A 25,378-nucleotide genomic window follows, 5' to 3' on the forward strand; every position below is an offset into this window, starting at 1 on the left:
CCTATATTTCGCATGTTGCGCATGAGCGCCGGCGCAGCTCATCATGTATATCAAACAAATTATCATCCAGGGCTTTAAAAGGTATGTCCACTAATATCGTTGTAGAATTGGGCTTCCCCTCCACGCCCAATATTCAGTGCTAACTATGCGACAGCTACAAGGACCAAACAGTCATTGAGCCCTTTTCTTCAAAGACCAACGTCATTGTCGGTCGTAATGGATCGGGTAAAAGTAACTTCTTTGCAGCTATCCGCTTTGTTCTCAGCGATGCATACACCCAGATGAGTCGCGAAGAGAGACAGGGTCTTCTTCATGAAGGCTCAGGCTCTGCCGTCATGTCCGCGTACGTGGAGATCATATTCGACAACAGCGATGACCGATTCCCGACCGGAAACAAAGAGGTCATCTTGCGCCGCACGATCGGTCTCAAAAAAGACGAATACTCGGTGGACCGCAAGGTGGTTACAAAGGTTGATGTCATGAACCTTCTCGAGGCTGCTGGATTCTCTCGATCAAATCCGTACTACATCGTGCCACAGGGACGAGTTACCGCCCTGACGAATATGAAAGAATCCGACAGGCTCAATTTGTTGAAGGAGGTAGCCGGAACACAAGTGTACGAGACACGTCGTGCAGAGTCGCTGAAAATTATGAACGAGACAAACAATAAGAGAGAAAAGATCGACGAACTTTTGGTTTACATAAAGGAAAGACTGAACGAGTTGGAAGAAGAAAAGGAAGAGCTTAGAGGGTTCCAGGACAAGGACAGAGAGAGACGATGCCTCGAATACGCATACTACCACAACATACAGCTCAATGTGCAATCGGCTCTCGAGGAGCTCGACAATGCCCGACAAGATGGAATCGACAGCTCCGACACCAACAGGGCGGAATTCTCACAGGGAGAAAAGGCGATATCAAGGCTTGACTCGGAAATCCACAAGTTACAGAGGGAGATGGAGCTTCTACAGATCGATCGCCGACAGCTAGAGGAAGATAGACGCGACAGTGCCAAGACCATGGCTAAAGCCGAGATGAAGACCAAGAACTTGAAAGAAGGCCAATCTGCTCAGGAACAAGCCCGAGCTCAACATGCAGCTGATCTTGAGTCTGTGCAGAACGAGATAGCATCAAAAGAGCGGCAGCTTTCCACCATTTTGCCAGCATACAACGAGAAAAAACAGGAAGAGGACAATGTCAGACGACAACTCGACCATGCCGAATCCACACGCAATCGGTTGTTCTCCAAGCAGAGTCGTGGCTCTCAGTTCAGAAACAAGTCTGAGCGCGATGCATGGCTAAAGAACGAAATTCAAGAGCTTGAACTCAATATCAGCACACAAAAGGCCAATAAGATCGATGCAGACGAAGAAGTTCAAAGAGTTCACGAATCAATTGCCCAGGCAGAGCAAGAGGTTGCTGAGCTGCGAAATCGTCTCGCCAATTTCAGTGCTGAGAGAGGAGCCCTCGAGGATGAGGCTACGAAAGCGGGCGACGTTATTGACAAGCTCAACGACGAACGAAAACTTGTCAGACGCGAAGATGACAAACTTAACTCAGTTATAGCTAATGCTCGCCAAGAGAAAGAGGCTGCTGAACGCGAACTATCGCATACTATGGATGGAGCAACTGCCCGCGGTTTAGCAACAATCCGACGACTGAAGCAAGAGCGTGATATTCCAGGAGCATATGGGACACTAGCTGAACTGCTCGAAGTTAGTGACGCATACAGGCTTCCTGTAGAGCAGATTGCCGGCGCGAGTCTTTTCCATTACGTCGTTGATAATGCAGATACCGCCACATACCTCGCAGATACTCTGTACAGACAACAGGGAGGTCGAGTTACGTTCATGCCTCTTGCTCAACTGCGGCCCAAGCCGATCAACCTCCCAAGGTCTAATGACGCAGTGCCCCTTCTTAGCAAGATCTCATACGACCAACAGTACGAGAGGGCTTTCCAGCAAGTCTTCGGCAAGGTTGTTGTTTGCCCTAACTTGACTGTAGCAAGCCAATACGCACGAAGCCACGGCGTGGACGGTATCACTGCTGAAGGTGACACAACCAACAAGAGGGGTGCTATGACTGGTGGATACATCGATCCTCGCAAGTCTCGTTTGCAAGCTGTCCAGGCCGTGAACAAGTGGCGGGGCGAATACGAGAGATTGCTGGCGCAGTCCCGGGACATCCGACAACAGACAGAGCTGAAGGATCAAGAGATCACAGCAGCCATGTCAGAACTCCAAAAGGCTAGGGAGAGACTACGACAAGCTGTTGATGGTTTCGAGCCACTCAGACATGAGTTGATGAACAAGTCGACTCATCTGGAGAACGAGCGAAGTCACCTTGACGCAGCTATCAAACGCCGAGATGCAGTTGAGAGTAACATGAACAGTTTCCTGGAAGACCTCGCTGGCCATGAAACAGAGCTCAAGTCAGATTTTAAGAAGAATCTAACCTCGGCAGAAGAGCGCCAGCTGGAGGAACTTGGCAACAGCATCCAAGAACTTCAGAAGCAATGGAATGAGCTCAGCAAGGCACGGCGTGACCTGGGGAGGCAGAAGCAGCTCCTTGAGGTTGACCTTCGCCAAAACCTACAAATGAAGCTTGACCAGCTCAATAGCCAGGCCTTTGAGAACTCAACCTCCGGATCTTCAGCTGGCGGATTGAAGGAGGCCCAAAGGGAACTGAAAAAGGCACAGAAAGCACAGAAAACCGTCGAGGCAAGTCTTCAAGAAGTAGAAGCTAAGCTGGACGATTCGCAAGCTCGATTAGAGCAACTGGAGAACGATAGAGCGCAGCGAGAGCAGGCTCTACAAGAGATATCCGCAAGGATCGAGAAGCAGCAGAAGAGAATGGACAAGAGTCTTCGAAGGAAAGCCGTCTTGACAACGCAAGCCTCGGAGTGTGCCCAGACCATTCGTGATCTCGGTGTGCTCCCCGAGGAAGCCTTTGACAAGTACGAGAACATGGACCCCAAGACCGTAAGTTGTCCACGTCAAGGATCCATGAAAGCGAACACTAACCTTTCTTTAGGTGTCATCCAAGATCAAGCGGGTAAACGATGCACTGAAGAAGTACAAGCACGTCAACAAGAAGGCCTTTGAGCAGTACAACAACTTTACAACACAACAAGACCAGCTTATGAAGCGACGTAAAGAGTTGGACGAGTCTCAAGAATCCATCGAGGAACTCGTTGAGCATCTCGATAGAAGAAAGGACGAGGCCATTGAGCGAACATTCAAGCAAGTTTCAAGAGAGTTCACAACCATCTTTGGCAAGCTTGTGCCTGCTGGTCACGGCCGTCTGCTGATCCAGCGACGGGCGGACCGCCGTCAAGAACCCAATGATGAATCTGATGGAGAGGCTCGAGGCGCTGTCGAGAACTACACAGGTGTCGGAATCAGTGTGTCCTTCAACTCGAAACACCTTGACGAGCAACAGAAGATTCAACAGCTCAGTGGTGGTCAGAAGAGTAAGTCATCTCGCATCCTTACCGGAGATTTGGCAACTAACATGCATAGGTTTGTGTGCTTTATGCCTTATTTTCGCTCTCCAAGCAACTGAGAGCAGTCCCATGGTCATTTTCGACGAGGTCGATGCCAACTTGGACGCCCAATACCGAACAGCAGTTGCAGCCCTGCTTGACTCTATCTCCAATGAGATTGGTACGCAATTCATCTGCACCACTTTCCGACCTGAGATTGTGCATGTCGCAGACAGATGTTATGGTGTGACATTCCGCAACAAGACCAGCTCAATCGACTGCGTCAGCACTGAGCAAGCCCTTGACTTTGTTGAGGGCCAAGCAAAGCCTACTTAGGCGAAACAAAGGGACGGTAATGTGGTTTTTCGGATTGTGTGTAAAACTGTGCATGGAGATGGTGGACTGGCGTTGGGTTGCTTAATACCAATCCCTTATGCGATTACGATCAGCTTTTTAAGTGCTTACTTTGTGCTGTCGTTTCTGGACGAGATGGACCTTCGATATCGTACTTTGAGCGGCCTTGTGAGGCGTTGAAGATAGGCATACATTATCTGCACATGCAGGCATTGAAATCATGAATTCTATGGTACTTATTTTCACCCACTTGTGATACTTGATGATACAAGATAATACATGCATGGCCCAAAATGATACGTCTTGACACTTTCATTGTTCTGTACAGCAAAGTATACATGGTAATTATACACGCAGTAATCATTCGTACTGCCAATATCTACCCAACCCTCTAAATTTACCTGTCAGTCATCATGTTGCGCACACCCTTGAAGTATGACTTGGGCAACTCCTTTTCCAACTCCTCACGAGTCAACCACTTGAACTCGGTGTAACCAAAGGGATTGTCCTTCAGATCGGCCTGGCCTGCCATTATTCTGCCCTTGATGAAGAATGTCTTTTCACCCTTCTTCTCAACGACACCTTCCTTGCTGAGCCTGGGTCGAGAGACGACATGGGCGACTGGTATGCGGCTCACGAGCCAAGTGTTCATGTTAACACCAGCGGCCTGGTCAAGAACTCTCTTGGCGGACTTTAGAAGGTTAGCAATTGTTCGGAATATCTTGTGTCAGATCTTACCTCGTGAAGGTTCTCGTCCTTGGGAATCACATCCGCGGGGAAGCCCCATCCGTCCTTACCCTTGACCACAAGATACAGGGTTCGGTCAAGCTGACGATCCAGCCTCTTAACATCGCCCTTGCGGTCGGCCTCAGTAACACGATCCGCAGGGGGCTCAACAGGAACAACATCCTCAGCAGGAATCATCTCAGCATCATCACTGACACGCGACTCGGCATCCTTCAGCAGAGACTTGACGATAGTCTCCTGGTTACTTAGTTCATCTCCGACCTTGAGCTCGTCCTCCCACGCCTTGGAACTCTTGCCGTTATAAATACCCAGCTCCTTGGCCACTGTGCCCTGTCGCTCCTGAACCTTGATGTTCCAGTCTAAACGGCGAGCCGTATCGGGCTTGAAGTAGATACCAGTGATGAAGGGAGTGTTCAGACGCTCCTCGAGACGCTTCTGGTAAAAGAAGAAAGCGTTCTCAAAGGGGTGAAGTTTCCGTGTCACCAGCGGTGGTCGAGTAAGAATCACTCCGGAGCGGACGTCGTAAGGCGGCGAGTTGGGTGCGGTTGAGGGAGGCGAGGCATCGGTGGGGGTTTTAGCTACCGCTGCAGCGATGGATGAGTAGAGTCGTGTAGGGATTCTAGGAAGGGCGGAAGAGGAGGAGGAAGCGCATCGAGCGCAGACGTTGGGAGAAGCTATAGTGGTTCAGTGGTCAGTTTATATACCGGCTTTGGAGAGGGTTTAAGAGGGCTCTTGAAAGCGCCAATTGAACCTGACGTAGAAGGTAAATGGACTTACTGGATAGCATAGCCTGAAAGGCCCGTCCACCCCGACTTGAAGCTGTCATTCTGGCTATCTTCGTTAACCCCAGACGTTGCGATTGGGTGACGAGAAGCAAAGCGGGATGGAATATGATATTCAACCTCTCACTCTCGAACTTTTCCCGCTAGCTGTTGGGTACGTACCTGTCGATGCGGTTCGTGGTTCTTATCGAGCACGTGATGATAAGATCTGAATGTGGAGTAAATCCACCATGCAGAGTGGTGGGCGCCTTTAAATATTTCCCGGCCTTGACATTTTTCTGTTTCTCTTTCTTTTTTTCCCTCTCAAGGCACCATTCCTTATCATCGATACCTGTTCCACCTCCAGAACGTCTCGACCATTTAAGGTGCCCAGAGTGATTCCGCAGTCTTTTTCGCTAGCGGGGCCTGCAAGAAATTCTTATCCTACCGGGTTCTGTTAGATAGATACTGCTGACATTTCAACGCCTCAATGTTGATTTTGATGTAAAACAACCGTAAAATCAATCCCTGTAAACTTACCGAGGGCTGCCTGCAAGGCTCCTTGGAATCGGCACCTGACGTATGTTTAAAGTTCTATACGTGCATGTGTCAAGCAAGTCATGGTGGACACGCTGCAAGCCCAGTTGAATGGTTTTCATCTGAATGTTTATTTAATCGACAACTCAACGGCGTTTGCCAGTGAGAAGATGATATTCAAATATGTGACTACCGGTTTACATAAAACATGTCAGGAACAAAGTGACTATGATCATACATATCCTGTACCGAGCTCTGCTTTATGTCCGACTCAACTCCGTTGTGACACCGCGCTTTCAAAATGCAAAGAATCATGCCCGCCTTTCAAATAATGCTGATTGCTGGGTATCAAACCACATGGAACCGAATCCCAACCCAATCATGCCTGCCTGAACGCCTGCTTAACTCTGTTTCCGCCTTGATTCGTTGTATCGTAAAGCTAAGCAGACAATTCTGCAACTGCTTGAGCCACCTCCCTGGTCGCTCGGTTCTCCCATTGTCGGCGGGCCTCATCGCTGAGCGATGCTGCACCTTTGACTTCGTCATAAAGTTTTCTTGAGATGTCTCTGTTGATAACCGAGTATTGTTCAGTTGTCAGTTTTCGAGACCGCCAATGCGGTCGTAATGCTCCCTTGACTATCTCGTTTATGCTAACTTTGTCTTCTTGGGTAAGATTGAGATCTGTTAGAGGTTCCTCCTTTCTTTGAACTGGAACCTCGTCCGGGCGGCGTGGTCGGGGCTGTCGTATCTCTAGCGGGCGGCTTTCGGGAAGTCTTGCAGGGCCTGCCTCGGAATCGCTATTGTCGCGACTTGTTTGTTCGCGACTCGGGCGTTCACGACGTGAACGAGTGGGTGAAAAGTTGTTTGGTGCATTCCTTGCCGAGCGCATCTCCGAGTCGCTGTGATCATGGTTTTTACGAGGGGGCGAATAATTTGCGGGTGCATATCGTGGTTGAATAGTGCTGCTGAGCGAGAGTGTTGGCGAACCTGGCCGACCATTAAAGTTTGGCATAGGCGGAGGAGTGAGAGACAGAGCCCGAGGGCTGCCAAATGCCGATGAGGTCGGTGACATAACCGGCGAGAGAGCTGGCGATGAGGCATCTGGCATGTGCCGCCAACCATTGTTTGTTATTGATGTGTCGTCGTCAGACATGATGCTAGGTTCAAGCTCTTTCAGCAGTGATGAGACTAGGGGAGGGTCAATACCGCCATGATCGGCAGCACCGTTCCTCGAAGATACTCCATTGGTGTTGATCCTTGCTGTTGATGGTCCAGGTGCTGGGGACGATACAGAACTCGAGCCCTCGCCGTTCTGTGTAGGCAGACGACGAGTTCGAGGACGCTTGAGCTTCCTTTCAGGTTCTTGAACTGGCTCGCGGGGCGACGCCGTTACAGACCGCCCTTTGCGCTTGCGAGAGTTGGTGGTAGGCTCTTCAGTTTGCCGTGCACGTTCCAAGGCGCCCCAAGCCTGTCTTTCTTCTGGTGTTTCTTGCACCACTGGTTCAGGCGCTGGTTGAAGTCGTTCGCTGATGGCCGGGGGGATGTTGCTCACAAAGACATCACGAGCACCCAAGCGGCGAGCGATGTCCATTCGTTGTTGCCAGCGTTCGAGTTCACGTCGCCCAACCTCTTGAAATCGCCTAAATTGCTCGAGTTCTTCGTCCTCATCATCGTGGTTGTCCAAATCCAAGTCGCTCATTTCGTAAAACCGACCAGAGAACTGGCCCCATGCGCCTTGCCACTCGACATTTCGAGCTTGCCGGCGAGCTCGTCTTAGTCGTTCTCGAGTTCGTACATGGTAACCGCGCACGTTCCTAGGGTTCGGGCGACGCACGTATGAAGGACGAGGTGATTGCTCTCCAGCTTCGGTAGCTTCTGGCTCTTCCGCAAGCTGAAAAAGATGGGCACACTCCATACAGTACCAGTCACCATCAGGTATAGCTTCGAGCCCTACGCAATGGGTGTGGTAGGCGGCATCGCAGCTGTCGCACAAGAGTAGGACATCTTCTCTTTCTGAGGAGTTGCAAACAGGGCACGGGTTGCCTTGTTCCTCTTCATCTTCTTCGGGGTTTTCGCCAAGCCACTGTCTTACATCGAACTCGGCGACCTGTTTTTTATCTTGGACATCGTATTTGGAGATGGCGGTTCCTGCAAGAGTAGAGTTAGCGAATGTCGAAGGAGACATGGGGAAAGCGAATATGCTTAGGCTTTGGGCTTACCGTCTACACCGTTGTATACTCGAACTGAATGAAACGGGCAGCGACAAATTGGACATGTATTTGTCTTTTTCGCCCATGAGCGAATGCATGCATCATGGATAATGTGATCACAACCGTCAAGTTCAGCGACAATATTCAAATAATTTGAATCATCCTCAAGAACTTCTGTGGCTGTAGTGGTTGTGGCAGGAATGGGCGTGGGCTCAGAAGTAAAGGTGGATGCAGATGCGGATGCGGATGCGGCAGAAACACCACCAGTACCAGTACCAGGACCAGCAGAAGCAGCATCACTCGCAGCTATAGTGAGGGCAGCTGGAGCTTGAAGGGGAGCCGAGGGTCGAGGTAAAGGGTCCAGGCATATGATGCACTGTTCCGCTTCAGCCATGATGTCTGATTTGATAAAAGAGACGGTATTTAGATGAGAACATGTAAAATAGAATAAAGTCGACTCGGGTAGAGTAGAGTAGAGTTGAATCGAGTCGACTCGAATCAAAGAGGGCGGTGATGATGGTTAAAATGGGAGGGAATGGGAGGTCGATTAGGCGGGATGGAGGGGGCAAAGCAGAACTAGGCCTGTGTAGTGATGCGTTAGTGGACAAGAGTCCCTGCAACATCAAAGGAAAATAAGAGGAAAAGAGTTCCAGCTCCAACGTTAATTAATCAATGTTTTTCTACTGTACGGCCTGGGATGTCAGGGACTGACTGGACGTGACCGGGGCCAATGAGCGCTTATCCGTCCTGGTTCAGCGCCACGTCCTTACTTGCCTACAACCTGCATTACAGAGAGGGTGAGAGTGAAAATGGAGTAGGGTAATAGAATGACATAAATAGTCTGTGTATGTAATTCTTTTTTATTTATCCAATTGAAGCAACATTGGCATGATATCGGGGTTGGTTAAGTTTATAATACAAGTGTAAAAAGCTGGCATTATACTACTCCACTACTTGTTGCACTTGCAAGTGTTCACTTTCACTCCTTTGTCTCCCCAAGCCTCGGAGTCGATAATTACAGTCCCCCCGTTCATCTCGGAACATAACTGGCGACTTTATTATTACGGGCAAGTCGCGGCGCGACTGAGTCCCTTGTTCTATTTACAGTGCACCAAGCCAGGTGCGAAAATCCACACCCTGACACTCCCATTACTCAAAGTGTTCATCAATAAAATAAGCGAATGATGAGAAGTAACACTCTAAAACGTGTATCCAGTCGAGTCGTTAGAATACATTGACTCTTGATACATTATGTGTGCTATGCATGAATAGGTACCTACCTAACTTGAGTAGCTTGCCAAGACTCCAACAAGTCGACACCCGATAACGCGAGTGCAGAGGGGAAGATACATCTGCCAAACAAAGTAGATACCCGAAATCCTTGCTGTGCAACAGGAACCGCAGTTCAGGAGCCAGCCAGTTGAGCGTATGCGAGTCTTTATCTTCGATCTCCCCAAGAACTAATTGTGACTATGGGTGCTCAGATCTCGCCGGTTCATGATATAGGCACTTATACATCGCTTTTTTGTCTGTCGTGATGTCTGTATAAACCCACTTATGCAGTAAAATGATTTGCTCATTCTCAAAGGCAGCATCGCTGGAAACAAGTCACAAAATGTATACATTTCAACTCAATCAGCCCACACAGAGAACGCGCTGAAGACTTATGGGCTATGCAGCCCAGAGGTAAACAGCCTGGCCTGGATTGACCCTGGCGCGTCGTGTGTTACGGCCTCGTGACATATACCACCCAAGTTTGGCTTCGCCTTCACACCAACCTCCACTATGGACGGGTCTTAGTCTCACTCAAGTTGTGTGCTGAACAACTCATTCTTACAAGCTCTTCGGCACCGTTATTACCTTGCAAAATGAATCACATTGTGTGAGTCAACCCTAGAAAGTCATAATGGAGTTGGCTACAGATGCATGACTTGTGTGAGTTTGTGCGCAGTGGGCTTTAGGTCCACCAGACTCGATTCAGGGCAAATAGTCATGGCCAGTGCCTTTACTCGAGTAAACACTGGTAAAGCATTCGACTTTATGCTGATGACAGACAGTCTGCGTGACCACGAAGAGCCATAGCGAAAACGTCATTGACCCATGTCATTCCGAATCAGCTCCAACGTCATTTGTGACCAAGGCGGGAATAGAAACCCAAGATACGATAACTATCATCCAAGTCCATCCAGGTATAAGCAGAATTTTATTTTGGTTGAGTCCAAACTTGAATGGTAAAAATGCATAGGCTGACCACAATCTCATGAGCTGGTGATATCTTGCACTTTATGGCAGCTGGCGAGTCGTTGAATGGATCCGAAACCATGCAATTCTTTTTTGTTTATTGCTATTCGATCGGCTTCTATGTGACCGAAGTTCGGGTGTCGACGTCCAGATCGTCACCTCGTAATGTAGGCACGAAATCATATCCCCCCGTACACCATACCGAAAAGCAAAGCCATTTTCCCGTTTCGCTAAAGTCCACCCTTAAACCTCAGCAATCTCTCGGAGTCGTCGCAGAGTTGATCGCATGGCAGCGGCAGCGGGGGTGCTGTTATGAAGTCAGTATTCTGCCGTGGATCATATTCCGGACCAGATATGGGAGGACGCACGCAACGACGTAAGCACCACCAGCGACGGTGCGCTTGCAAGACTTGCAGTCCCAGATACCGGTAGCCTGGCGCTTGACGGTAGTCTTTCCGCAGAAGGTGCAAGTGTACTTGGCGTGCTGGGTGATTTCCATCTTCTTGACCTGCTTTCGCAGGGAAGCACCGTAACTAGCAACCGATATGTTAGTTTCCGTAGTCCCGTGAGTCTGTCCAGCCATAAGCAAGTCGACTCTGCACGTCTATCTCGTGCTGCCCTTGGCCTGTCCTATTTGTGTCCCACTGAAGTCTTTGGTCGAATTGATCGAATTAACAGTGCATCGCATGCTCGCTCAGCAGTCGTCGACACGGAGAACATAGCCGCAGGCAGCAGAGAAGTCGTAGCAAGTTTCAACCGAAGGGAATAGTCGTTTTCGAAATGCTTCGGACATGGAGTTTCGTCGTGGGAACTTACCGGGTACCGTATTTACCGCTGTACAGATGTTAGCTCTTGCACTTGATTTATCACATCGAAAGGGCGATACGTACGTAACACCGACCTTCTTTGTTCGCTTGGTCATCTTGAAGGTTATGTGTGGGACGTCTTGGGAGAGATGAAGACGAGAAGATGGTCGGGCGGAGGTGAAAGTTGCTCGACTGCGGTTGGAGGCTGACTCCGAAAATGTTGCAATGGAAAACAGCAAGTGCGTTCGTTACTTAGGGCAAGACCCGTTTCGCGGGCCCACCTTCCAATTTTCTATTTCGGATAAATACCGGTAGAGGGTCGATGCTAGGTACGACTCGGATCATCTCACTTTATTGAGTACAACTATTATTTGCACGACTCATGTGATAAGATAAGGGTAGCAAGCATCATCGCGAAGATTGATCAGCTTGAGCCGTGTTGTAAAGTCTCTTCCACCAGAGGACAGTACAGTGACTCGACTTGGAAGTCTTTCTACTCAATTCTATAGAGTGAGACAGCAATTTTCCTATTTTTTAAATGAAGCTTATTTACAACAACTGTATGAGTAAAAACTGCGACAAAACTCAGCCTGCAAACTGACTGGCCAATTTCGTCTCTTGCGTTATCGGCGGTCAAGCATTGGAGTGTCTGAGTGTCTTCTATGCCGAGGCTGTTTGTACATCGAAATAAGATGCTGATGGCAAGGCCCGAGATGTGCATGCAAGGATCCCTGTAGCCAGTCACCATCTCATGACTTGATTGGGAAACTGTAAAAAGGTACATCACGTCCGAGCCTACCCAGCTTCAATGATGCAAAGAACCTACTATATTAGGTAGAATGTCTCATCACTAGTGACGTTCCGAAACTTAACATTGAGCTATACCTTTCCGACTTTCACACAAGTTTTCCCGAGTTGCTTCGACTGTGTTGCTCAAATTCTATCCATTGCCCCTCTTGTACTCCCCTGGACTATCAAGATGCCACTCAAAGATCATGGTCGCCAGTACGACATTGTCGTCTTTGGAGCTACCGGTAAGTCGAATTGCGGCCTGAGCGCCATTAGAACACAGTCTTTTCTAATTAACTTTCCATTGACAAGGTTATACTGGAAAGCTCACAGCTGAGTACATCACAACACACCTACCAACCGACCTCAAATGGGCGGTGGCGGGTCGCAATGAGTCCAAGCTGAATGCTCTTGTCGAAGATTGCAAGAAGCTCAATTCTGACCGACTCACACCTGGTACAATACTTACTCCCACCTGTAAAATTAGAAACTAACAGTACGAATCCGGTAGCGATTGAGATTGCAAACCTCAATGATGAGGATCTAAGAGCCCTCGCGAAGAAGACCTGTGTTCTTCTTACTACCGTCGGACCATACAGTCTTTATGGTGAACATGCTTACAAGGCTTGCGCTGAAGAGGGCACTCACTACGTCGACGTCACTGGTGAAGCTGCTTGGGTTCATAAGATGATAAAGAAGTACGAAGCAACGGCCAAGAAGACGGGTGCCATCCTTGTCCCACAAGCTGGAATTGAGTCAGCTCCCGCCGACCTCATTACATGGGCACTAGCCAATACACTTCGTACTGAGCTGGGCTCTCAGACAAAAGACGTGACAGTATCCCTTCACGAAGTCAAGTTTGTGCACTCTCAATAATGTTGGCTGGACATAGCTAACTCAATCACAGATCATCGCCTTCTGGTGGCACTCTTGCTACTGCTCTGAACATTTGGGATGTCTTTACGCTCAAAGAGATCAAAGATGCCAGCAGCCCATATGCCCAATCGCCTGTTCCGCATAAAGAGCCCACAAGGCCCAAAAGCTCCATCATTGAAATGATTTTGGGTGTCCGGAGCGTATCGAACTTGGGGCTCTTGACAACATCTGTAGCGGGCACGACCGATGTTGCAGTTGTTGAGCGTACTTGGGGTCTGTTGTCTGAGACGCCATCCCGAAAAGAAGAGTTCTATGGCCCCAATTTCGTCTGGCAAGAGCGCATGAAAGCTCGAAACTGGCTCCATGGAATCTTCATCCACTGGCTCCTGATTGTTGGTGGCGCTTTGCTTGTATCAGTTGCTCCGTTAAGAGAGTTTCTCAAGAAGCGTGTTGTTCAGCCTGGACAGGGCGCCAGCAGTGAGGATACCGCCAAAGACTACGTTGAGTACCGTGGTATCGCGTATCCTGACTCTAAGAAACAGCTCGACAAAGCGGCCTTTGGCCGAATGTGGCATCATGGCGGTGTATACTTGTGTAAGTTGAATTTGTCGCTTATGAATATTCCGGGGTTTGCTAATAGATCTTAGTGACTGCTGTCCTCCTCAGTGAGATTGCTGCGACAATTCTTGAAGATGATGTTGAGCTCGGGGGAGGATCTTATACGCCTGCTTGCTTTGGCCGAGGTCTGATTGACCGACTGAACAAGTCAGGTCTCAAGTTGAATGTCAAGGTTATTGACGTTTAAATCTGTTGACGTGAAGTACCTTAGTACCTGACCATTGATTTATACGGGTATGATGTAATGGCGCTGAGGGTCACGATCTTGGCGTAGAGTTTGTTACTATATAATAAATCATTATAGGCTATATATAATTGATGAATGAGAAATACCGTTTTCACTCAATGTTTACGTCCAATATCATGCATCGATGATCGAAGCCTCATGAACTACATTTATGTACTATAAGCCCTGTCAAAGTGCATCTTCCAGGCATGTTCGTTGCTTGCAGCAGGTTCTAGGCTACTTTAGTGGCTCATCCACGCCCCGCTGGAAGCTCGTGCGACCCATGAAAGTGGACCGTTACTGTCGTCGCGGAAATGAATTTGAGCCTGACATCATTGGCAACTTGCGTTAGTTAGACTTTCCATTAATCCAACCTAGACTACGACTCTAGAAAAGGTTCTTCATCTCAACACAATAACAGCAATTAACCTTTGATCGCCAATTTCGACCGCGATTTTTGGCATTGTTCCTAATTATAGATTTCGGACTCTCTGGAAGAGTGATGCGCACAACTGGAATTGCATCATACTCAGTCTAATTATCTTCTGATCTTTCCTGACCTCATCACTTCAAAGCTTCGCCAGCTTGATAAACCGAAATGGATCCCCATACTACTTCCTCAGACGCTGCACCCAACGAGTCATCACCTCTACTCCCAACCACAGAACATCGCCCCAAAGGAACTCGATCAGTCACTTTTAGCGACAATCCTGTCACAAAAACCTTTGAACCCGGCCGACAACAACATTTCCAACGATCTCCTGGACATCATGCTGTCGGCTCTGCCAGCGGCGTCGCTGGCGGCCCTCCCATGCTTGCAGCTCTCAACAACAAGCTAAGAAGGCGGAACAGTCAGAGCTCGGTCCCTGCGGTTGCGCATTTAGCTTTTGGCCCCAAAATTGGCCCTCAGCGCAGTACAAAAAAAACGGAAAAGCTTAAGCTGCTTCCCAATCCTGACCTGGACGACCCGGAAGATGAAGAGAGTGGAAGGGATGTCTATTCGCAGTACACACGTATCAAAGACCCAGCCGCGCGCAGAGACGCTGCAAAACTGGGAAAAGCGGACCGTGACCGCCTACCGCGTGTCACCGCATATTGTACTGCAAACAGATACGAGATGGAGGCCCTCATGAGATTCTTGAAAGGACGCGGAAAGACCCGAGGCGCCAACCCGAAGCTTATTGATGAATGCATATACACACCGTATAACTACACATTAAAAAGTGCGCGCGCTCGCGACCCAGTTCAAAATTATGAGCGACGACACTCAACTGGAGGCGACGCCATTGATGTCGCACAGCAAAGAACTGACTTACAGTCAGAGGAGACCGGCTCGGAAGCTCATGGACACAATGGCCACGCACATGGCCACGACAGTACCAATGGTAATGGCAATGGCTCCCGCCTTGAGAGTTCGGACCTGATAGGTTCAGCAGTGGAAGATCACGACTCGATAAGCGAGACTAACCCCGACTTCGATACACAAGTGCACACACCCGAGGTGTTCTTGTTCGATTACGGCGTGGTAGTCATATGGGGGATGAGCGAGGCTCAAGAGGCTCGGTTCCTCAAAGAGATTGCCAAATTCGAAACTGAGAAGCTTGCGCCTGACGATGTCGAGACGGAGCTGTTTAACTTCTATTACACCAAGGACTACCAGGCCCGCATCTACAACGATTTCATTACTCTTCGCGACAAGAACAATTACATGACAAAACTGGCCATTTCTCATGCTTTAGCGCAGAGCGTCAAGGTTTGTGAAGCTATTATTCTGGACTGTTATATATGCTAACCATCGCAGACCTCTCTTTTCGAGGAATTGATCGCATCAACGGTTGATACATGCAAAGATATCCCCACGCAAATAGCCACGACAGGAAAGATCGCGCTTAGCAGGTCGCAGATCAATATGCAGATCGGAGAGCTTTTTATTCTACGTATCAATATTCATCTCAATGGCTCAGTTCTCGACACGCCTGAGCTTTTCTGGGTAGAGCCACAGTTAGAGCCTGTCTACCAAGCTGTCAGAAGTTATTTAGAGATGGACCAGCGTGTCGGCCTCTTGACAGAACGTCTCGATGTTATAGCTGATTTGTTGGCTGTGCTAAAGGGAGAGCTCAGCCACGGTCACGGCGAGAAACTTGAATGGATCGGTGAGTTCTCAGTGTCCCTGCCACCCAATTACAAAAACTAACCACGGCCTCAGTAATTGTGCTCATCGCAGCCGAGATTCTTGTTGCTGCGGTTAACATTGTGGTGGATTTATACGTTGGCGAATAAGTGTCTACTAACCGAGATATCTATCTCCTCTCCCCTTTTTAATTCCAGCGTAGTTTAGTAATATTGAGCTTCTGCATTTATGTCTGATATGGGAATTTGGACCTAGGTAAAACGTAAGGGACTGGGAGTATTGGTGTAAAATATTCAAAGTATTAGATAGACGAGCTTCGCGACAAGACTCAGACGCGCGAAGAAGTTGTTTCTTAAATCTATGCTGTTGATCCTTTCTCAGAAATGGTCGTCTCTTTTGCGATATGAAAACGACCACCTTACAACTAGTACATTACAATCAATGGTCCTCGCCATGATCGAGGAAACTGTATACCCACCAAAACGCCCCCCTTAGACAAATACATTTCGTGCTGTTCATTCCTCCGTCTTCTCACCAGCCTGAGTATCCTGATCCTCGGTGTCATCGCCCATCTCGACATCCTCGTCAACTGCTGCAGGCTTGTCTTCGCTAGGCTTGTCTTCCTTCTTTTCAGGCACGGGGGTCTTCTTTGCTTCGGCACTCTTCATCTCTTCAAATCTCGCCTCGTATTCTTCCCTATCATTCTCAGGGAGATCCTTCCAGAGTTGAGCTAGCTCCTCATCAACATTCATGTTTCCGTCGCCGTCCTTGTCCTTATTTTCAACATCGGCCCGTCTGTCTCTGCAGTATAATACAAAAGCACTAGCGGGGATTCGGTCATCATGCGCAGAGACGCCATTGGCATGATCTTGCTTGGACTGGTTTTCGGGTGGGTGTGAGAAGGTATCGGACGTGGGAGAACCCGCAGTGTTGGCAAATGATGCACCAACTGATGTCTTAGTGTCGGTATCGGGCATCATGGACTTTCGATGGCCTCGCTTCGTACGCAGAGGCTTATCTTTTGGCTTCTGGTGGTTAGCAGCTAACTCACTGGGTGTGCTGAATTGGTAGTCCTAATCCAAGCGCAAAAGCATCAACATTGAACCGGGCGCCGTGAAGAAGAGAGGCGCGGCAGGCCGGGATAGAAGCATTGCCAGGCGTAGTGGGAGGGAGCGATGTGGTCAGGAAATGGGGGTATACATACTGTAGGGGGAGGACTAGGGCTGCCATCGGAGTCTTCGACGTTTGCGCTTGTGCGCTTCGCGAGTTGTTCAAGCAAGAAAGCGCGCTCTACTCGCATCTTCTCGACCTGACGTTTTATACGCGCGAGACGAAGACGAGCGGCATCGTTCGCCTCTTCAACCTCGTTTGTGCGGTTCTTAAGTTGGACGCATTTTCGTCGATAGGCTTCCTCGACGGACGGAGGTAGAGTTGAAGGAATTGCTGTTGAACGAGGAGGCGGGTCAGCTGAGGGTGCCTTGCGTTTGATGGTTATGGTCATGCTGGGCGGTTGATGTTGTGGAAGTGACAGCAACAAAGAGATTGAGGTTGAGGTTGAAGGTGATGTGCGCGACGGAGAAGAAAGCGCGCAAAGATTGAGTGTTGGTGGTGGTGGTGGTGCAAGGGATGTGCTTCAGCCTTAATCACAGGTGTTGAAGTTGCAGCTGCAGCTGCAGCAAGCCATGCCAACAGACGGAACCCACCACGATCCATCTAACATTGACATTGACATTGACATCGATAGCCACAGACTTACCTGGCATGATTGATTGTAGGACACTTATTGATACTATTTGCAATGGATTTTCTCATACAAAGATAACTTCTGGGCTGAGATCTAAATGGTAATTGATCGATATTAAAGTTGGCGTAATTATTGGTGTGTAGTTCGACCGACTCGACTGAATCGTCAAGTGCCTTGCTGTAGCAACTGTTAATCGGTTGAGTCGATTTATAGAGTCGCAAGGATAGAAAATAAATGTTGCAAAACAAAATAAGTGTCGCAAGAACAGCAAAGCTGGATACGCAGCCGGCGGCAAGTGCTGGGATTGGATAAAATGAGATGAAATGCAACCTATGGATGTCTGAGTTAGAACCCGCGTTAATCAGCCATCGCGACAGGAGCCGCGCCCGTCGCTTGGGGGAGGCTCTAGCGATAGGTACCTGTCACCAACAGAACCTAGTAGCTTCGTGAATCGCACATGTCCAGGTCGTGTCAGGTTCTCAGCCACAAGCCACCGCTGCAAGGCTGTAAGGGGTTTGTGGCGCTTCTGGTTGATTGGGCATGTGGACCCTGGAAAGGTGCCCCTCAAAACATTGAGTAAGGCTACCTCAGGACCTCTGTTATAAGGAAATGTCTTTCAATAATTGAGGCTAGCCTTGAAGACAGTGCATCAAAGGTTTCATAGTGTAGATCAAATTAGCTAATCCTCTCATTTTATTACTTGGAGCAATTTCGCTTTCTTCATATCCTCAAGATACAAGAAACTCAATGAGGCGGTCCAGGCAGCCGGGTACGTACCTACCCACTAACCCGACCGCCCACACCTGCCTGTGGAAGTTTTTGTGGTGGGACACTGAAGCTAGTGGGCGAAATCTATCTATCAGCAGCATCAACCTCATCTTTCAACCAAAGACACCCACTCCTTGCGTCGACTCGAATACAACCACATTTCGAGAGCGCTGTGGTATTCAATATGTCGCTCAATATCCCCAACGCCCCTAACGCGGGCCTCTTTAAACAGGGTTATAACAAGTAAGTTGTCTTGTCTTGTCTCGTCTTTGCTCCCCTCCTTGCTCTTCTGCTTGTGCTGGCAGCTCCCCGCCTCTTTATGTGTCTCTCTCCCCATATCCAACTTCATGATTAAAGCCTTTTCCAAAAAACACCAAACTAATGAGTATCTCTTCTTCTCTATAGCTACGACTCTGAAGATGGTGCCGTCCTCCGCAACATCGACGCCTGCAGGGCAATTGCGTCCACCGTCCAGACCTCTCTCGGCCCCTATGGCCGCAACAAGGTCGTTATCAACCATCTGCAAAAGATGATTCTTACCTCCGACGCTGCTACCATCCTCCGAGAACTCGAAGTCGTCCACCCCGCCGCCAAGCTCCTTGTAATGGCCAGTCAGCAACAGGAAGCCGAGATGGGTGATGCCACCAACCTTGTTATCGTCCTTGCTGGCGAGCTGCTCCGAAAAGCTGAGGACTTGCTACGCATGGGTCTCAAGACATCAGATATCGTCATCGGTTACGAGAAGGCACAGAAGTTCGCTCTCGAGACTCTTGAGGAGCTCTCTGTCGATAAGGTCGAGGATATGCGCGATCAGGAGGAGCTCAGCAAGGCCATTAGCACCGTCATCGCCAGCAAGCAAAACGGAAACGAGGCTTTCCTTGCCGACCTTGTTGCTGAGGCTGTTCTCAATGTCCTCCCCAAGAACCCCGCCAACTTCAACATCGACAACATCCGTGTCGTCAAGATCATGGGTGGAAGCCTCGAGCAGAGCAAGGTTGTGAAGGGTATGGTCTTCCCCAAGGAGCCTGATGGTTCGGTCAAGAAGGCCACCCGCGCCAAGGTCGGTGTCTTTACTTGCCCTATCGATGCTGGGCAAACCGAGACCAAGGGAACTGTCCTCCTGCACAACGCCAAGGAGATGATGGATTTCACAAAGGGCGAGGAGTCCCAACTCGAGACCTCCATCAAGGAGCTTTACGACTCCGGCCTTCGTGTCGTTATCTGTGGAGAGCGAGTAGGTGACCTGGCCATGCACTACCTTAACCGCTTTGGTATTCTGTGCATCCGAATTCTCAGCAAGTTCGAGCTTCGAAGAGTCTGCCGTGTAGTCGGCGCCACCCCCTTGGCGCGGCTAGGAGCCCCCATGCCTGACGAGATGGGCAGCATCGACGTTGTTGAGACTCTCGAGATTGGTGGTGACCGAGTCACTGTCTTCCGCCAGGAGGATGAGGTTACCCGAACAGCCACCCTGGTTCTCCGAGGTGCTACCCAGAACCATCTCGACGATATTGAGCGTGCTGTCGATGATGGTGTCAATGTTGTTAAGGCCATTACCCGTGACCCTCGATTAGTCCCTGGTGCTGGTGCCACAGAAGTTGAGCTTGTTGAGAGAATACAGGCTTTTGGTGAGAAGACCCCTGGTCTTAGCCAGTACGCTATCAAGAAGTTCGGTGAGGCTTTCGAGGTCGTGCCTCGAACCATCGCAGAGAGCGCCGGTCTTGACGCCACTGAGGTTCTGAGCCGACTTTACGCCGCTCATGCCAACAGTGATAAATGGGACACTGGTATCGATATTGAGGTTTGTTCAATCCAAATCAAGGCCTGAGGAGATCTTGCTAACATCAGTACCAGAACGATGACAACACTGGCCTTCTCGATGCCAAGGATGAGGGTATCCTCGATCTTCTCGTCTCTAAGCAATGGGCCATCAAGCTTGCCACTGAGGCCGCTCGCACAGTCCTATCTGTTGACCAGATTATCGTGGCGCGACAAGCCGGTGGACCTAAGCCCCCAGGTCCCAACCCTGTATGTTGTTCTTCTTCCAGCATTGACGAGACTTTTCTAACCAATAACTACAGAACTGGGATGAGGACTAAATGGATAATGCTACGTTTAAAATGGACAAAGGGGGCAAAGAGTATGATGTGTTGGATGGCCACACAGTATCATGACTATAGAGATATCCTCGCAGATAGGAGTCAGTGTGCACATATAATTATGCAAGCCAGATAGTCTTGGGTAGATTGTACTATACCCTCTATTTAGATCACAATCCTCTGAGGGTTAATATCACAATCGAAAACTCGTACTCTCTCCATATCAAAACGACCGGGTGCTTCAGGGCTGACATTGAGGTGTTTACCCCCTCTTCACCACCAAAGGAAATGGAATTATACTAGCCAATATTCAGAACACGGCAGTAGGAGATCCTGGCTTCTTTGATACAGTTTCCTAATATATGCAAGCACATATCGCCAAGGGCATCACGTATTATAGCAGGCACAGTGATAGATATGATTTGAGTGGGTTCATGCATTGAATTCGTAAAGCTCTTTCGCGCGTGCAGTTATGTACATCGGCCAGTACCTATATTTCCAAACAAGATATATAAAAGACAGAAAGCTGTCTATGACAAGACTCTCAATCATACAACGGAGCCTGAAAAACGTAACCGACATATCCCAAGCCTTTTCTTTTGTTCCCATTCCCCCAAGCAACAAGACCACGAAAATATCGTCAAAGCAGTATGGCTAAGAAATTGTTACAGCTGCGATTGCTCGATATTAATGAGTCAAAAGTGGCTCGAATAACGCAAGACAATGCAAAGCAAGTAAACAAAAACAGTGCAAGGTAGGATTTGCGCCAGATAGTTGGTAGATTCAAGGGGTATCGAACAATTCCAGAGATAAGTCGAAAAGAGACAATGTTGGTATCTCTTACCAACAGAAGAAATGAAGTAGCAAATGCATTTGCGAATATAGAAGTGTGGAAATGTGTAGATATTTTGGGTCGTGACGGGTCGTGAGTAAAGATGAAAATTGAAACCAAATGGTCATTCTCGTCATAAAAGTGTTTTGGAAGAAGAATGATTAGCATGGCGTAGAAAAGACTAGGATTCTTCAGTGATTCCGCCCTCACCACCACCATCTTCGCGCCATTCTCTACTCTTCTCTGTGAGGTTCTTTACACCGCTAACGCGGCATGCCCAAAGCCCCTCGATAGGTGTGCGATAAGTGAAGGCACGTTGAGAACTGATGACACCAATGGCCTGTAGAACAGCTTTACGGCTGTCGCGGCTAAACACAGCAGGATGATTGATCCATTCAAGACTGCTCTCAAGCTCAGCATCGAGGGCAGCTACAGTGTTGGCATCAATTCCAGCACTGAGACCAAGGCCATCAGTTGAGCGACTACGGCCCAGCTGCGAGGATGTGGGGCCGTTGGTGCCAGAGATTGCCGAGGCTGGAGGCGAAGGACTTCGCTTGCGATCAGGAGTGGGTGATAGGCCTGGCGAAGCATCGTTCCCGGGGTGGGGAGTGGATGGGGCTGACGGGTTGGACTTGCCTGGGGGAGGAATAGGAGGAAGTCCGCCCTTGCCCAGACCCTTCAGGATCGATCGAGTCTCGTTCAGGAGAGTATGTGCACGATCATGTTGACCCCGGCTTACCAAAGTGAGGGCACGGGTGAGCATGTCAGAAGTGAGGAGCTCCATACGCCTCTGTACAATACTGGGGTGAGGAGGAATAGGGGGCGAGTTCTGCCATGGCTTCTTGGAGCTTCCACTGACTGGAAGCATCGTGATGGCCAGAAGAGATGGTCGAGGCATGTGGGTGACGGTACCCTCACGTAGAATGTCTCCCCAGCTGAGATCTGCTTGAATCAAGGGGACTTCTTCAACAGAAAGAGTTCTCTCGTTGTCGTTATCCATAGGGCCGCCCAAGGCTTCGAGGCCGGAGACAATATTGTCCCAAGGATCTTGGGGAAGTTGCTCTTGTGTTGTGTTATCAGGCAAAATGACCAGTTGGACAAGAACATCCCGCTTGTCGCCAAATCGCAAATCACCGAGAGATGCCTCTGCATCTCGGCCTGTGGCTCGCTTGGTTATTTGCAGGGCGCCGCTAATCTTGTGGAACTTGGCAGGTGATCCCTCAGGAAGTCTAAGCTTGAGCTTAACATTCTGGTGGGACAAAGTCTGCATGCTTCCCAGGCATCCAGCGAGACATTCTCGAAGCATCATCCAGTCCTTGACATAGGTGTAGGAAGCCTTAGTTCTCGTCGACAGCTCAATCATGGTATCGGGCTTGTGAGTCATTCCTAGGCCAAACGAGTGGATGGCGATCTTGGCGGCTTCTGCTCGAGAAACAACAAAGTCGACACTGTCAGCGTCAGAGGTGGACGCGTCACTGATGAGCATGATAGACGCAATGGGGTTGTTGTATTTTCTTTGCATGAGTAGGTCCATTGCGACGTTCGCGCCCTCAACAACATCAGCACGGTGGCTCTTTTGACCAACAGGCTTGATAGATGTCAGAATGTTGCTCCAGCCAGGCCAAGCCTTGGTCGTCATGCCGACGATAGGCACACCGCCGCCGCCCGAACCAAACGTAACCAAGCCCATGCGATCGCGTTCGCCAAGTGTGTTGACCATGAACTTGAGGGCATCCCGAACAAGGTTGATCTTAACGCCCTGCATAGAGGAAGAGATGGGCACAACAACAACGACATCAATAGGGACATGGATAGACTTTGACATGGCAGGGCTCCGAGGAAAGTTGGTGTAGTCCGTGGGGGCCGTTGTGGTTGATCTCGCGCCGTTCCAGGATGAGGCCACAGAGGAGACTCTCTGTGGGCGAGAGCGTTGCCAGTCGAGCTCTTCATCGGTTTCTGATTCGCCACGTTCATACTCGGGACTGCGCATGGGAGAGGACTCAACAGCATTAAGGTCGAGAAGAGCTTGTTGCCACAGCTTGAGTTGGTTTCGGTTCTCGAAACGGAGGTGGAACTGAGGCAGTTCAACAACAGAGAGGCTGAGTGTAAGAATGTTCTCGTCAATGTTTCCTGTCTCTGAAACCTCGTTCAAGTGCTTCTTAATAAGAATTGAGCCCTTGAGGGTGCATCGAGTCGTCTTGCGTGGTGCTCCGTTCTCATCCCACTGCTGTGATTGAGGAATCTTCTTCTCCTTGACGCAAATAAGCATCTCGGCGAAGAGGAAACACTCCAATTCTTGCCACGAGACTTTATCCTTGCCCACTCTAAGGGTGCCGTAGAGTCTCAGTTTTCCAAATCTGCTAAAGTCTAAACCATGCCAGTTGTCAACACGGTTACGGAGACTATCTGTCATCTCCTCCAGAGCGTCGGTGGACTCGTAAGGGTAGAAACGAGGGGCACTGCGGGCAGGCGAGGGCGGACGGCCATATGCCTCTTCAGCACGGTTGACAGCAGGGGGTTGAGGAGCTGGAGCGCCAAGGTCCTCAGGGTCTGGCCTCCACTTGTTATCAGGCACCTCAACAGTGACCAGACAGGTAAGTGTTTGTTGTTGACGTGACCTGCTGAGTGTCGGGAATTCTGAACGGACTGTAACGATCGGTGCCGGTATGGGATTGCGTGTGATTGGTCGTGGGCTGGTCGGTGTGGTTTCCATAGCCTGGACATCATAGTCATGGCGTCTGGCAGGTCCGCTCTGTGTCGTCTCTGGATATCCTCCGGATGAAGCCACTCCAGTAGCCTCGCTGTCACTTCGGGCATGTCGTGAAGGACCATAACGATCTGAGGGTGGTGCCTCACGGCTATCTCTCATGCTACCTCGAGGCGCACTATCACGACCTCCAGCATGCTGCTGCTGTTGTTGTTGCTGCTGCATGGGGCGCCTCTGGTTGCTATCAACACTGGGTGCACGAGCTGTGTGGGATTCCCACGGGGTTGGTGTAGGTGACATAGCAGACCTGGAGTCTGTGCCGACTGATCGTACCATGTTGCTGATTTTTTCTTGACTCGTTGTTAGTGAGCTGTCCAACTGTCCCAAGATTGCCGGCCTACCAATGTCAATAACGTTTCCTCCTCTGCTAGTGTCCAGGTGCAAAGGTGCATCACATGTTGGGCAGTATTGTGACTCAAACTCGCGTATGAACTCGTAAAAGCAAGCCTCGTGAGAGACGTGTGTACAAGAAAATTGCAGGATGCGCTCTCCTCGTAGGGTGTGCTCGAGGGGCTCCTCACAGACTGCACATTCGCTACCCACAAAGGTGCGTTCTCGCCTTGAGCGACTTCGATCGGCGTTTGAAGACATGACGTTGTTGTCGATACCGCCGACTCGACGTGAGTTGTTACTGAGTCCTGAATTTACTGAGCCAGTAGAAGAGACGGAGTCTTGCCCACGGAGGGATTTAGAATTGATGGACTGTGTTTCTGTGAATTGTCTTGAGTCCGAGCCAGTTTGGGGTCTTCGACTGCTGGACTTGGAGGCACGGGAGCCAGTTAAGCCAAATTCTCGAAGATTTACAGCAAGTGCCCTATCCTCGTCCCGCGTTTTCACTGATGCAGTATCCTGATCCTGGTTTTTGCGCAAGCGGCGAAACATTTAGTTGCGACACCTTTTCCGCAGGGTGTCCAATAATCAATGGTGCAAAGTTAAGCACTTAATGTTGATCGGTTCCAGGCGATTGATTCAACGGCTAGGAATTGCTGGTCACGGTCGGCTGGAGTTAAAAGGTAGTTGGCGGGGGATCCATGCGACTTTGGAATGTTTCAGAGCGATTGATCGAGTTGATTATGAGTGTCGATTGGCAAAGATGAAATTGAGCTCGGGGCCAATCAAAAGGAAGAGGAAACAAGATTGGTCGTGAGAGAAGAGCGAAGAGAGACTATGTGCGGGTATCCGAGGGAAGTTGGCTTGATATTTGTTTGAATTCGCTTGCGATGTTTTGCGATATGCGACACGTCGGCTGCCGATGTTTCTGCTTTTTGCTTTTTTTAGCTAGGAGCGATGTAATGCTAAGCCCTGTATTGCCACTCACTGTACGAAAATGTAACGATCAATGAAGATGCTATAATCGTACCACCAAGAGCTTCAAAGAATGTAATTGCTTT

At 49.4% G+C, this 25,378-nt stretch overlaps 9 protein-coding genes across 9 annotated transcripts; 4 read left to right on the forward strand and 5 right to left on the reverse strand.

Annotated features, from left to right (window-relative positions):
* Window positions 1-43: 43 nt before the first annotated feature.
* FPOAC1_010491 (uncharacterized protein) lies at window positions 44-3,820 on the forward strand (the record flags this gene model as incomplete). Its single annotated transcript, XM_044854880.1, has 4 exons — window positions 44-81; window positions 155-2,981; window positions 3,034-3,472; window positions 3,522-3,820. 4 exons carry the CDS (start codon window positions 44-46, stop codon window positions 3,818-3,820), a joined length of 3,603 nt encoding a protein of 1,200 aa, XP_044702193.1.
* Window positions 3,821-4,235: 415 nt separating this feature from the next.
* Window positions 4,236-5,411, reverse strand: FPOAC1_010492 (uncharacterized protein; the record flags this gene model as incomplete). Its single annotated transcript, XM_044854881.1, has 3 exons — window positions 4,236-4,529; window positions 4,577-5,259; window positions 5,363-5,411. The coding sequence occupies 3 exons, from the start codon at window positions 5,409-5,411 to the stop codon at window positions 4,236-4,238; spliced, it is 1,026 nt and encodes a 341-aa protein (XP_044702194.1).
* Window positions 5,412-6,322: 911 nt separating this feature from the next.
* FPOAC1_010493 (uncharacterized protein) lies at window positions 6,323-8,487 on the reverse strand (the record flags this gene model as incomplete). Its single annotated transcript, XM_044854882.1, has 2 exons — window positions 6,323-8,031; window positions 8,103-8,487. 2 exons carry the CDS (start codon window positions 8,485-8,487, stop codon window positions 6,323-6,325), a joined length of 2,094 nt encoding a protein of 697 aa, XP_044702195.1.
* Window positions 8,488-10,577: 2,090 nt separating this feature from the next.
* Window positions 10,578-11,256, reverse strand: RPL37A (60S ribosomal protein L37A; the record flags this gene model as incomplete). Its single annotated transcript, XM_044854883.1, has 4 exons — window positions 10,578-10,641; window positions 10,703-10,867; window positions 11,151-11,168; window positions 11,225-11,256. The coding sequence occupies 4 exons, from the start codon at window positions 11,254-11,256 to the stop codon at window positions 10,578-10,580; spliced, it is 279 nt and encodes a 92-aa protein (XP_044702196.1).
* Window positions 11,257-12,119: 863 nt separating this feature from the next.
* FPOAC1_010495 (uncharacterized protein) lies at window positions 12,120-13,610 on the forward strand (the record flags this gene model as incomplete). Its single annotated transcript, XM_044854884.1, has 5 exons — window positions 12,120-12,174; window positions 12,242-12,385; window positions 12,441-12,786; window positions 12,837-13,399; window positions 13,453-13,610. The coding sequence occupies 5 exons, from the start codon at window positions 12,120-12,122 to the stop codon at window positions 13,608-13,610; spliced, it is 1,266 nt and encodes a 421-aa protein (XP_044702197.1).
* Window positions 13,611-14,247: 637 nt separating this feature from the next.
* FPOAC1_010496 (uncharacterized protein) lies at window positions 14,248-15,929 on the forward strand (the record flags this gene model as incomplete). The annotated part of the gene is made up of 3 exons (XM_044854885.1): window positions 14,248-15,402; window positions 15,451-15,802; window positions 15,856-15,929. 3 exons carry the CDS (start codon window positions 14,248-14,250, stop codon window positions 15,927-15,929), a joined length of 1,581 nt encoding a protein of 526 aa, XP_044702198.1.
* A 366-nt stretch (window positions 15,930-16,295) lies between these two features.
* Window positions 16,296-17,281, reverse strand: FPOAC1_010497 (uncharacterized protein; the record flags this gene model as incomplete). The annotated part of the gene is made up of 2 exons (XM_044854886.1): window positions 16,296-16,853; window positions 16,985-17,281. 2 exons carry the CDS (start codon window positions 17,279-17,281, stop codon window positions 16,296-16,298), a joined length of 855 nt encoding a protein of 284 aa, XP_044702199.1.
* A 1,195-nt stretch (window positions 17,282-18,476) lies between these two features.
* CCT8 (T-complex protein 1 subunit theta) lies at window positions 18,477-20,388 on the forward strand (the record flags this gene model as incomplete). Its single annotated transcript, XM_044854887.1, has 4 exons — window positions 18,477-18,535; window positions 18,698-20,090; window positions 20,144-20,317; window positions 20,371-20,388. 4 exons carry the CDS (start codon window positions 18,477-18,479, stop codon window positions 20,386-20,388), a joined length of 1,644 nt encoding a protein of 547 aa, XP_044702200.1.
* Window positions 20,389-21,401: 1,013 nt separating this feature from the next.
* Window positions 21,402-24,869, reverse strand: FPOAC1_010499 (uncharacterized protein; the record flags this gene model as incomplete). The annotated part of the gene is made up of 2 exons (XM_044854888.1): window positions 21,402-24,277; window positions 24,329-24,869. The coding sequence occupies 2 exons, from the start codon at window positions 24,867-24,869 to the stop codon at window positions 21,402-21,404; spliced, it is 3,417 nt and encodes a 1,138-aa protein (XP_044702201.1).
* Window positions 24,870-25,378: the final 509 nt, after the last annotated feature.

The sequence above is a fragment of the Fusarium poae genome, chromosome 4, assembly GCF_019609905.1.
Source record: "Fusarium poae strain DAOMC 252244 chromosome 4, whole genome shotgun sequence".
NCBI lineage: Eukaryota > Fungi > Ascomycota > Sordariomycetes > Hypocreales > Nectriaceae > Fusarium > Fusarium poae.